Source organism: Lactuca serriola, chromosome 1 (assembly GCF_051521515.1).
Source record: "Lactuca serriola cultivar US96UC23 chromosome 1, Lser_US96UC23_V15, whole genome shotgun sequence".
Classification (NCBI taxonomy): domain Eukaryota; kingdom Viridiplantae; phylum Streptophyta; class Magnoliopsida; order Asterales; family Asteraceae; genus Lactuca; species Lactuca serriola.
The window spans coordinates 192,476,280-192,488,345 of NC_136408.1; the positions used below are offsets into that span (position 1 = coordinate 192,476,280).

General features: G+C 33.3%; 1 protein-coding gene across 1 annotated transcript; it reads right to left on the reverse strand.

Annotated features, from left to right (window-relative positions):
• Positions 1–4,665: 4,665 nt before the first annotated feature.
• CPNIFS (chloroplastic NIFS-like cysteine desulfurase) lies at positions 4,666–10,029 on the reverse strand. The gene is made up of 10 exons (XM_079039582.1): positions 9,730–10,029; positions 7,950–8,086; positions 7,671–7,830; positions 7,141–7,327; positions 6,798–6,943; positions 6,652–6,724; positions 6,007–6,070; positions 5,811–5,910; positions 5,428–5,586; positions 4,666–4,957 (listed from the first exon to the last, which is right to left on the reverse strand). The coding sequence occupies exons 1-10, from the start codon at positions 9,955–9,957 to the stop codon at positions 4,787–4,789; spliced, it is 1,425 nt and encodes a 474-aa protein (XP_078895708.1). The 5' UTR covers positions 9,958–10,029; the 3' UTR covers positions 4,666–4,786.
• Positions 10,030–12,066: the final 2,037 nt, after the last annotated feature.

Consider the following 12,066-nt stretch of genomic DNA (forward strand, 5'->3'; position numbering starts at 1 on the left):
TTAACATATTTTTAGATTTATGAAGTAAACAACACATAATCACCAGATAAATCATGAAAAACACACATAGTCATGCATATACACATAGATCTACACAAAACAACTTGTATTCTCCCCCAAAACTTAGTAAAAACTGAAAATAAGGGGTATGAACTCACCTTGGGTTGTTGTTTTCAGTCTTTGATGGAGGTCGAGAAGGTTCTCGGCCCTATAGGTGTTCTTGAGAGGTGATCTTCGAATTCTAAGGAGTTTTGAGAGTATGGTCATGAAAACATGAGTTCATGAGGATGGATCTACCATAAAATGAGATAAATCACTTTGATTTTGCATGATCTTACCATAAGAGTGAAGTTGGAAGTAATCGTGGATGAAAAGATCTCTTGTGCACACCTTACACCCATACGATCTTAGGAATGTTTTGGAGGATTTTCTCTTTGAAGACTTAGATGGAAATGAGAGGCTTTGGAGATGAGTTTGAAGTAAAAATGGAAGTGGTGGTGGTTCTTGGCCTTAGTCAAGAACATGAAGAAGAGAGGGGAGGAGAGAGTAGTGTGATGGGATGGTTGTATGGATATTTGTGGGATAATTTGCATGGATATCCTCCATGCAAATATGAAGTGTCATGCTTAGAATTTATTCAACATTTCCCTTTTTTTGTTTTAATTGGGCCGAGAATGGGCTAGGAGAAAAAGGAAGTGAGACGGTTTGGGTCATTCCTTGACTTAGTTCGAAACCATGAGGCCCAAAAAAATATTTTTCGGCCCATTGGGCCTTTAGGGAGGTTCACGGCCGAATGAAACCCATGGGAGAGGTTTACGGCCCATTAGGACTAATGAAATCATTTATGGCCCAACATGGCCCATTATAGATAAAATGAACTATTCTAGGCCCAAAGTAGTCAAATTGAATGTTTATTGGTCCATTAGGCCCAATAAAAGCATCCTAGTCCATATTAACTTGAACCGGGATTTCTAGGGTTTTCAATCCATATGAGATGTATTGTATTAGGTTTTGAACTTAGATCAAGAGTTTGGATTCAAATGGATGGTTTTGATTAAGTATAGAGTATGATTTTCATTTAGAGTGCATGCCTTACAATCGATGATGTTTACATGAGAATAGAATTTCCTAGCTAAAAATACTAGTTGTGACATCTTGGTACACTAAACCCTTGTTTTGGTGTATAGATGGGCATGGTTAGATCTCGAAGAGGACTAGGAAACAGTAATGGAAACCAGCAGCCTGAGCCTCGTGCACTCGAGCGTGCACCAGCGGGAATGCCTGCACCTGAACCTATGACGATAGTAGGAGTTCAAGAATTAATGCAAGCCATGTTAGACCAACAAATGGAAGAGACTAGACGACTCCTACGGGAGAATATGGATGAATCTATTGCACCAGTTGTGCAACCTAATCTGAATGAAGAATTGCCTGAGGAAGGAAACTACAACAAGGCTGTTAATCAAGTTGACCCACGTGCGGTTAGAAGAAACCAACCCGATCGAAGAAATGACGGACATGGATGAAAGTACAAGTATTTCTTGGCATCCAAGCTGCCAAGGCTTTCTGGAAGCCCAACATCAGTTGAATTCATGGACTGGATCTCCAAGATGGAGATTGTATTATGAGAGTTGTGACTGCAACAATAGACAGAGGATTGTCCATGTAGTCCGACAGCAAAAGGCTATAGTATTAAGTTGGTGGAAGTTATTGGCTGATACCATGCCTAAAGGAGAAGCCAATAAGATATCATGGGAAGATTTCCCTGTGCAGTTGAAAAGAGAGTACTGCTTTGAGCAGGATCTTCTGGAGATCAACAATGAGTTCCAGCGCCTAAACAAGGGCGAGATGAGCGTCAATGAGTATGCTGCAAGTTTTATATAGAATATGAAGCTAGTTCCTTACTTGGTTTCTACTAAACTCTCCAAGATTAACAAGTTTTGCTAGTGGACTACTAGCGGATTTTGGTCCAACGGTGAAGTTGGCAACCACTTTGAAAGTTGTCATCTGGATAGCTAAGAATGTTGAAACCCAAATAAGAGAGAAGGGTATGGAGAGAGCCGAGTCAGGAGAAAAGAGGATGTTTGAAGGTTCATCAAGGTCCAATAAGAAAAACAGATTTTCGATGGTTAGCCCCAATGACAAGAATTTTGGGGAAATCAAGGAAGCGAAATGGTGTGATAAGTGCAAGAAGAAGCACTTGGGAAGATGTAGTGAGGAAGTGACATGTTACAAATATGGGAGGACTGGTCACTACTCCAATGAAGGCACATTCACAAGAGAGTGTGTTATGACTGTTGAGAGGATGAACATATTCAAAAGGATTGCCCGAAGTAGAAGGAGGCTACAAAGACAAGTGTATCGCCAAAGCCAAAGGCGAGAGCATTCCAGGTGACTCTGGAAGTAGCAAAGAAAGAAGCATATGTCACTTCAGGTATCTTTCTAGTGAATGAATTGTATGCCAATATTTTATTTGATTCTAGAGCAAACAATCACTTATCTCTCATAAATTTTGTAAAAGACTAACATTGCTTGTAAATAGACTATATAATTCCTTAATAGTCGAGGTTTATAGTGGAAAGTTTGCACTTGTTAGCGAATGCATGCAGCACATCGTCATTGATTTGAATGGGAATAAGTTTCACGCAGAACTATTACCCATTGAGTTAAACATATTCAACATAGTATTAGAAATGGATTGGCTTAGTGCGAAGATCTTCTCAGATTGCCCCCTGATAGACAAGTAGAGTTTCGGATAGACTTATTGCTGAAAACAACACCAATAGAAAAAGCACCATAAAGATTATAACCAACTGAGATGAAAAAGATTATGATGTAGCTTCAGGAGTTGTTGGATAAATACCAATGTTAATCTTGGCCCAATCCAGTTCAAGCCCAACACAGACACTCTTGAAAAACCCTGGTTCGGAAGGTATACAGGAGAAAGAATCAAAAGAATACCATTTTATTAGCTAGGAGAAGAGGAGGCGGTTATGATTGAAGAGAGAGAATGTTGTAGGAATAATATTTAATTAAGCAAATATTTATCTTTTCATGTTCATTTTTGCATTTGAAATTTAGTTTTCTCAAAATATTTAAGCTTGGACAAGAAGCATTCCATCTTTGGGATTGTTTCTCTGAAATCATTTGAGTCTTTATGATCTTTTGAATAGGTCTGGCAATCGTGTCGTGTTCGGGTTGGCGTGTCACGGGTTGGCGGGTCAAAATATGTCAACCCAAACACGACCCATTTAAATATACAGGTCACGGGTGGGCGGGTCACGGGTTGGCGGTTTTAGAACATAAACCCATATATGACCCACCAACCCATTTATTTATACGGGTTTACAGGTTGGCAGGTTCGCGGGTTAGATTTGGGTTCGTGGGTCCGAATTTTAGACATTTAAGTCGTAAACATCCAAATGAAAATTAAAAACATTCATAGAAACATGTTACAGACTTAGCTTTATAGGTCACGACTTATGACCTTAAATCATCCACCACGAGTCAAAATATCAAAATAGTCAAATGGTCTATGAATCAATGGTATATATTATATAATACTTATTAAATATTAATACTTGATACATAAATACATTTAAAAATAAAATAATTTTTTAATTAAGAATATAAACGGGTTGGCGGGTCAACCCGTTTATTTTTGAGAAACTCATATATGACCCGTTTAATAAACGGGTTGGTGGGTTAGCGGGTTGAAAAACTCAACCTAAACTCATTTATTTCGTGTCGTGTCGCGTGTCGTGTCGAGAATTGTCAGCCCTACTTTTGAATAAAAGTTTCCTTGTTTCCTTGAGTTTTGAGGTTATTATCTTTTGTTTTTGAGGTTATCTTTATCACAACATTTACAATTTGGGTTGTTTCCTTACACTTAATATGTATATCTTATTGGTCAGCAAATATATATATATATATATATATATATATATATATATATATATATATATATATATATATATATATATATATATATTCAGGTTTATTTGAAACCATGCTAATTTTGTAAGACCAAATCTAAAAATAATTTTAAAATGCAAAATAAAAGGAAAAATCTAAAAGTTATTTTTTTAGTTATTATTTTTAGAACTTTAATTATCTAAAAAAACTAAAAAAAAATGACAGTTTTTTTTTTAAAAATACGTGAAATATTCTAATAGAATATTACACTATAAGTATTTTAATGTGATTTTTAGAATGTTAAAATATTATAATAGACTTCTTAAATATATAAAATATTTTATTATTCTACTAGAATATGTAAAAAAATATTTTTTTAGGTATTTTTTTTTTTTTGGAAAATATAAATTCCGAAAATAATTTTGAAAAAGAAAATTTAAAAAATTTCAATTATTTTTTTATTTTATCTACCAAATGAATGGCTAGGATTACGTCTCACGGTCTCACAAAATTAGATCGTCTCACATAAACCTAACCTTATATATATATATATATATATATATATATATATATATATATATATATATATATATATATATATATATATATATATATATATATATATATATATGTGTGAATTCTAGTGTTTGTATTTCAATATTCGTTTTTTTATTGTACTACCTAAATAACAACGATCATATATACATTCAGTTATTTTCTTTTTATATTGTAGTTTCTAAATAACAAGGATTATAAATTAAATTTTGGGTATCTAGTATAGTCCAATAGATTACCAAAATATAACCACAAATTTATAGATTTCAATATTAATATAAACCAAGGATAAAAGCGTATGTAAGAAATTTAAAATCTAGTTGAAGGAGCTGAAGAAAGCAATTGTGTCAACAAGTGCCCCAACAAAGTCATCAACATCTTGTTTTGTATTATAGAAATAAAGGCTGGCTCGTGCGCTTGCATTTATCCCCAAGAACCGATGAAGTGGCTGAGCACAGTGGTGCCCCGATCTAATAGCTACTCCATGCTGAAAATTAAATTCATCACTTTTTTACTTATTATACTTTTTACACCGCTTTTATCACAACAGGACAAAAGAGGTTGCATTGTATTTGTCAATGTCACAAATTTGCAACTTGTTGTCCCATCAAAAAAGGTGAAACAAGTTGAGATAGAAACTCGTTCTCGATCTTCAATATGTGCAAAAGACATAAATGTCCTTGTTATCCTGAGCATCAAAAATAGCCCTAGAAGTTTTTCATGTCACGTCCAGTGACAATACTAGGGCTATGATTCGATTAAGGATAATGATGGAATTTACAACAAAAAATTATAATTATTGCCCCATTGACATGGGTCATAGTCCAATGCACGTCAAATATACTACAAGTACAATATGTTTTGTCAAATTATTATTTTTTTTTTTTCTTTTCATGTTATTGGATATTTTGAGGATAAAATAAAATGGAAAATAAAATGAAGATTTTGGTTGAATACCTGTTGATCAAGAAAAGTGGCAATATCAGTGGGATGAAGTCCCTCAACATTGAAGGAACAAAGAGCCGCACGTTCAACAGTTTGTGAAGGTGCTGGTCCATAGATACGAACACCAGGAACCGTATGAAGGTTTTCATAAAGGTAATTACCCAATTCTACCTGATAATCAATTTTCTTTTATTATAATCTTATTATTTGGGTTCTAATGTGCTTTTATAAATGAAGATTCATTTATTATAATTAAACAATGTATAGCTTAAGTAGGGTTAAAGTTAAAACTTGACATTGAACTCATAACATTTATAACATTAAAAAAAAGGTCATATGAAAACTCATTGATGAAGAAATTTAAGAAATAATGGAATAGGAAAAATGAATGACACCTCGTAATCATGAATCTTTTGCATGCCAATTTCAGAAAGATAATCAATTGCTGCCCCTAAACCGATAGCTTCCCCAATTGCAGGTGTCCCAGCCTCAAATCTAGTAATAATAATTAAAAAAAAAATACATATCAATTCAGAAGTTAAATTTATTTAATTTTAATTCAAAATCAAAGGTCAAAGTATATTAATTAACCTGGATGGAGGGTCAGCATAAGTAGAATGATCCAAGAAAACTTCAGAAATCATTTCACCACCACCTGCAAAGATATTTAATAGAAAGGAAAGCACTTGTACTTTTCCCATTTTCCAGAATTGGCCCCTTAACTATTTTCTTTACTTTTCTTGACCAATTTAAGAAAACCCATTTTTCCTTTTAATATCACAACAAAATACACAACTACTTTATATCATTTTAGCCACCTATCTACTTTTTTTTATATCAGGTCAAAAATACAAAAAACAAAACTTACTTTCACTATTCTATTCTTAACCATCTTCTTTAGTGATTAAACCACTTTTTATTGTATATTACATCATTTTTCCTGTTCCCAGTTTTGAAATCAAGGAAAAATACAAAAAAACACAACATACTTTTACCATTTTATCGAATTCAACCATTGACCTATTGTTTTCTTTATCGATTGATTCACTTAACTTTTATTATAACAATAAAAAAAATTAATAACTTAGTGGCTGAATCAATAAATAATGAAAGTACGTTCTGTTTTTCTTTATTTTTCCTTTCCTCATAACAAGAAAAAATGTTATGTTTTTTCGCCCAAATTTATATATACATAAAAACCAAATATGAAGACTCTATAATGTCCTAAAAGCTTACCTAAGAATGGAGGCATGGATGCCAAAAGCTCACTTTTCCCATACAAGAAACCAACGCCTGTAGGCCCACACATCTGAAGCATGTTTATCTCTTAACTTCATAAACTACCAACAAAAATTGAGTTATATCTATTAAAAGAAACTAACCTTATGAGAAGAAGCAACAAGAAAATCAACACCAAGATTTTGGACATCAACCACCATATGTGGTACACTTTGACAAGCATCTACCAATATTCTTGCTCCAACATCATGTGCCCATTGGGCAATATCTTTAATAGGGAGAACAGAAGCTACACACAACATAATGTTATTATAGATATTAAAGTCACTCCTTTTGTTATGTGAAAAACTAGTGTATGTATACAACTTGCTATAAACATGAATCTTGAAGATATTAAAGTTGCTCTTGTACAATTTAAAATCTTGCTCTTGTACAATTTAAAATCTTTTTGTTGTGTGAAAATACAGTTGTAGGGATAATGCATACCAAGCATGTTTGAAACATGATGAACAACTACTAATTTTGTCTTCTTTGAAAGCAATTCTTGTAGCATCTTGACATCTGGCACTTCATCTTCTGTTAAACTGACAAATTTTAATACTGCACCTGTCCTCTCAGATAAAAGTTGCCAAGGAACAATGGCACTATGATGTTCAGCAATTGTGAGAACAATCTGCAAGTATTTATTAATGCAAGAGTTTAGCATAGGGGATATATGCAAGAAATAATACCATGCTTCCAATTAATTACGTGTGTATTAATTATTATAGTATCCTATTTTCATTTCTTTCTATTACCAGTTTACCACATTCTACTTTCATTTTTCTTTTTTTTTTCTTATAATTGCAATGGTGTAATTGAAAGAATGAAAGTAGGGTGTTATAATAAACAATTCAATGAAAGTAGATTGATATTTTTAGCATTTAATCCTTAGCAGAGTACAGGTTCAGTATCATAACATTATTTTGTCCACAAGAAAGTATACTAACATTTAATACCAAAATCTATAACCACACCTCATCTTTTGGTTTCAAATTAGAAATGCCCCATGAATAAGCTACAAGGTTAATAGCTTCAGTAGCATTTCTTGTGAACACAATCTCACTAGACTCTGATGCGTTTATAAATGCTGCCACCTTTTTCCTTGCCATTTCATACTCATCTGTTGCCCTTGCACTACAATTCAAATAAAATAGTAACATCCTTAAAGAAGCGAATAAGTGTGTGTGTATGTGTGTGTTTAAAGATGATTATCTAAGAGATCATGAATTGGTATATAAATAAAATAAATTTACCTCAAGAAATGAATTCCGCGATGAACATTAGAGTTGTATGATCTGTAATAGTTGTTTACAGCATCTATTACAGCAGAAGGCTTCTGTGAGGTGGCAGCATTGTCCAAGTAAACCAGTTTTGATCCATTGTTTACTTTCTGTAAGATAACATAACACAAAAGGATTTCTTAAAATCTATTGATTATCCATAATAACTTCAATAGAATAGAACAGCATTATTGATTAAGCAACAAACAAGGGGTTGTTCCAATTAGAATTCCCTCTTTGTAGAACTCCCAATTCCCAAAGTACAAGGTATGTTATATTGGTATGGGCCTTAATCTCAAATTAACTTGATAAATAAACCTCAAATGTAAAATTTGCAATAATAAACTTGTACCCCAAGCATAAACTTGAACTCAAAATTTTAGGATCCAAAGTAAAGCACAGCAATGTTTTACTTTTACTCTCTCAGATCCACAGGTTAATGAAAGACTTGAACTTTCAAATTCAAATTTACCAGAACTGATATGAATACGAATGTAACATTTTTTAAGGTACCTTGTCAACATAGAATAAGGAAATATTTCAGTCAATAAGTTGCTCCTAGTTTTTAGCTATTACTCCAGTTTTTGAGTTAGGAAGGTATTTTCATGTAGCCTATTTAAGAGGCCTTTCTCCTTCAATGAATGTATCAGTAGTAGAATTAATCTGCTCTTTTCTTTCTTATTATACCTTGTGTTTAGCTTCTTTTCTCCAACAAAAGTGGTATGGCTCACTCCATTGAATGTAAATAAACACTCTTTAGTTTTGTGAAAACATGGCAGCAAGTTGAAGGTCTCTCAATGTGTCGCAACCACATATACCTATCTTCAAAAGAGAATCATACGATGAGGAATGAGGACACTTTTCAAGTCTCAAGATGTTTGTGATTTTGTGGAAACTGGTATTGGAGACTATGATGATGATCATCATCATCATCATGCAAGGATCTGTTATGGTATCATTCATGAGGCTCGTATCAACATCAACAGAGGTGTAGCTAAAGAAGAAGAAGAAGAAGAAGAAAACGCATTTTGGATTAAGGGGGAGATCAAAATTCAGGAAGAGGAGGTTTTAGAGGCAGAAGTAAATTAATTCTGTCGAATAAATAAGGACATAAACCAAAACTGGAGGAGGCAAAGCAAAGCAAAGTAGGCTGAAGAAGATAGTTACTGGTTCATGACTTACACTGACATTGAAAGAAAGCTTAAAAGAAATGGGTGACAGGTCCAAGTTGGAAAGGCTTGATGAATCAAAAAATTTGATAAGCAATTGCACTGCACATTCAAGGGAATGGTACAGCCATGAGAGTTGCACAACTGAAGAACAAATTGCAGACCTGATGACCAAAAGGATTGTGTCTGCAGTTAGTTAGGAGGAGTTTGCAAGTTTGAATGAAGACTCATTTAAACATGTCTTGAGGTTACCTAGTCAACATAGAATAAGGAGAAATATTCCAGTCAATAAGTTGTTCCTGGTTTTTAGTTACTACTCCAGTTTTTGAGTGACTCCTGTAGCCTGTTTAAGAGGCATTTCGCCTTCAATTAATGTATCAGTAGAATGAATCAATCTGTTCTATCTTATTTTACCTTGTGTTTAGTTTCTTTTCCCCCAACAAACCAACATTTAATTTAACAAATGTATTTCTTTTTACGAATTCAAATCAAAGACGATGTTGCTTGCAAATTTACCACCAAACAAGTTGTCGATTTTTTCCAGAATGATATAGAAGCCACAAGTCTGAAGGGGAATTACGTACCTGATGGAGAATTTCAAAATCGGGTCGTGTCGAGTGTCCGAGAGAAACGGGTGCGGCCGCGGGAACAGAAAGAGAAGCCGTTGAAGAAGAAGAAGAAGAAGATGATGATGATGATGATTTGGGGAAACCGAAACGGAAGTTTAGGGAGGTCCGATTGGAGAGATGGTTAGGAGAGATGAGTTGAGAAAAAGAAGGAAGCTTTAGAACCACCCCTTCCATGGTCCGCATCGTTATCTGCCTCTACCTCTGTAAGCTTAGCGAGCCGGCAATTTCCATCTGCAAGTGCAACCTGACGACACTCAACACAATCCTTATGTTTTAGAGTAGATTACATGTTTGGTCCTACAACTTTGGTGTCTATAACATTTTTGGTCTAACTATCTAGATTCTAATCGTAACATATTTACTCCCCTGTCTTTTGTTAAAACTGAACCGGTCATGTGATATACATTGAGAGTTTCAGTATTTTCAACATCAAATCAGATCTTATTCTAATTCCTTCTTATACACAAAATAATGTTGATGACCAGGACCGGCCCTAGAAAAAACATAGGCTAAACGAGGCAATAGAATTTGGTAGTTAAGGTTTAGCTTTGATCTATGAGTCTACTACTACTATTAAGGGCTTATTTGGTTGTTGGACCCAAAAAAAAATTGTCGAAACTAGAATTTGGGATTCCATTCAATAGATAGAATTCAATTTCGACAAAGTCCTTTAAGTTCTGTGTTAATGGATTTCACTAGGAGTGGATAGAAGGAATTCACTTATGTTATTCCTTTTATGTATTTACTTATTCATTTTTTGGACGACCAAAATGCCCACAATTATATTGTAATTCCTTTGTCTCAAGACACAAGGGTACAAGGCAAAGGGAAAATTGCTCGAGTGCAAAGAGATTGACTAGTAATTGTAGAAGTTGAGAAAAAAAATCGTGCAGTTCCAAAAATGCATTAATCAGGGGCCGGTAAAAGTTTATTTTTTTTATTAGTAAGTCAAAATTTATGAGCTCATTGTGTTCTTTTTTGCAGGATAAAGATGCACAATGTATGTATGGATTGATTTTGTATACCTTGGATCGACTTTATAGAGCTATAAAGAACTTTAGATTGACTTTATAGAGTTGTGGAGAGGCATGCAAAGGCAAATAATTGGCGGCGAGTGTCAGAGGTTAGTTTTTAATAACAATTTGTTGTCTGACTAATGATAATTTTATTGGAATGAAAAAAACATTTAAGTAGAGTTTCATACGATGGAATCGGGAAACATTGTAAATGAATAGTTCTAATGGAATGAAAAAAAGTTATTTGTCTTATGTGATAGATCATTTTTTTTAAAACATTCCATTTAGTGACTGTAATCTTTTTATTCTAACTAAATTACATTATTTTTTTCTCAATATAAATAAAACATATATTTCATTATTTGTTTTGAATGGACTATTATTATGTTTGGTTTTTTAATTTTGTAAATAAAAATCATTAACTATAATTGTATTATGCCGAGACTTTGGTTTCTATAGACCAACAAATCATAATCATGGAATGTGACTTGGAAATTTGGCAATGAATTTTGAGGCTTGATAGTTTTTTAAGGTATATTTATAGAATATGCAAAAATGAGTGGAATTATGGGTGATTCCTTAAATATAATGAGGAGTATTTGAAACTTGAAGAGTTAAATGGATAAATAAATGAATATATCTGATTGATCTAGATATAATTGTCGATTTTGCTTTGAGTTATTCTTTGTGGCTTTGATGAGTAATGATATATTTGATTTAATGATGGAGGTACAACTACGATTTTTCTCGTAGATTAATTCTGGTTTGCTCGGGGACAAGCAAAGTCTAATTATGGGTTATTTTGATATGGCTAAAATTATATACTTTGGGCTATATCATGTACTTTATGTTATATTTTTATGATGAGTTTTGGCTAAAGGTACCTATTTTGCTTAAAATACATAAATGTGCATTTATTTCATGAAGATGTTGAAAAGGAGCGAAAAAGAGCTCAAATTAGGGATAAATGTTTAAGAATGAGGTTGTTAAGATAAGAAGCTATAAATCATAAAGCACGACGTGTCAATTGTGTATGTGCATCATGTTAACCTGTCAAATGAAGAGCCCTCGAAAGAATCATAGGCTATCTCACAACTTTCTTATTTACAAGTCATACCTTGTTAGGTTTTCACTACTTCTATAAATAGGTCTTTTCGATTTGACCTAAGAAAATCGATCATCATTAGATTTAATATTCAGAAAGGGTCAGAAGAGTGGAAATTTGAAGACTAAAGCAAGGATTTATAAGTTGTGATCATTCAGTTTGCTTAATTAT

What these genes read in the sequence shown, in the direction of transcription:
- CPNIFS (XM_079039582.1), bottom strand. Translation starts at nt 9,957, where the DNA reads ATGCGGACCATGGAAGGGGTGGTTCTAAAGCTTCCTTCTTTTTCTCAA. An exon ending in TTGTTGCTTCTTCTCATAAG is followed by an intron (nt 6,725 to 6,797) that starts GTTAGTTTCTTT and finishes AACATGCTTCAG; the next exon opens with ATGTGTGGGCCTACAGGCGT. An exon ending in AAAAGATTCATGATTACGAG is followed by an intron (nt 5,587 to 5,810) that starts GTGTCATTCATT and finishes ATTGATTATCAG; the next exon opens with GTAGAATTGGGTAATTACCT.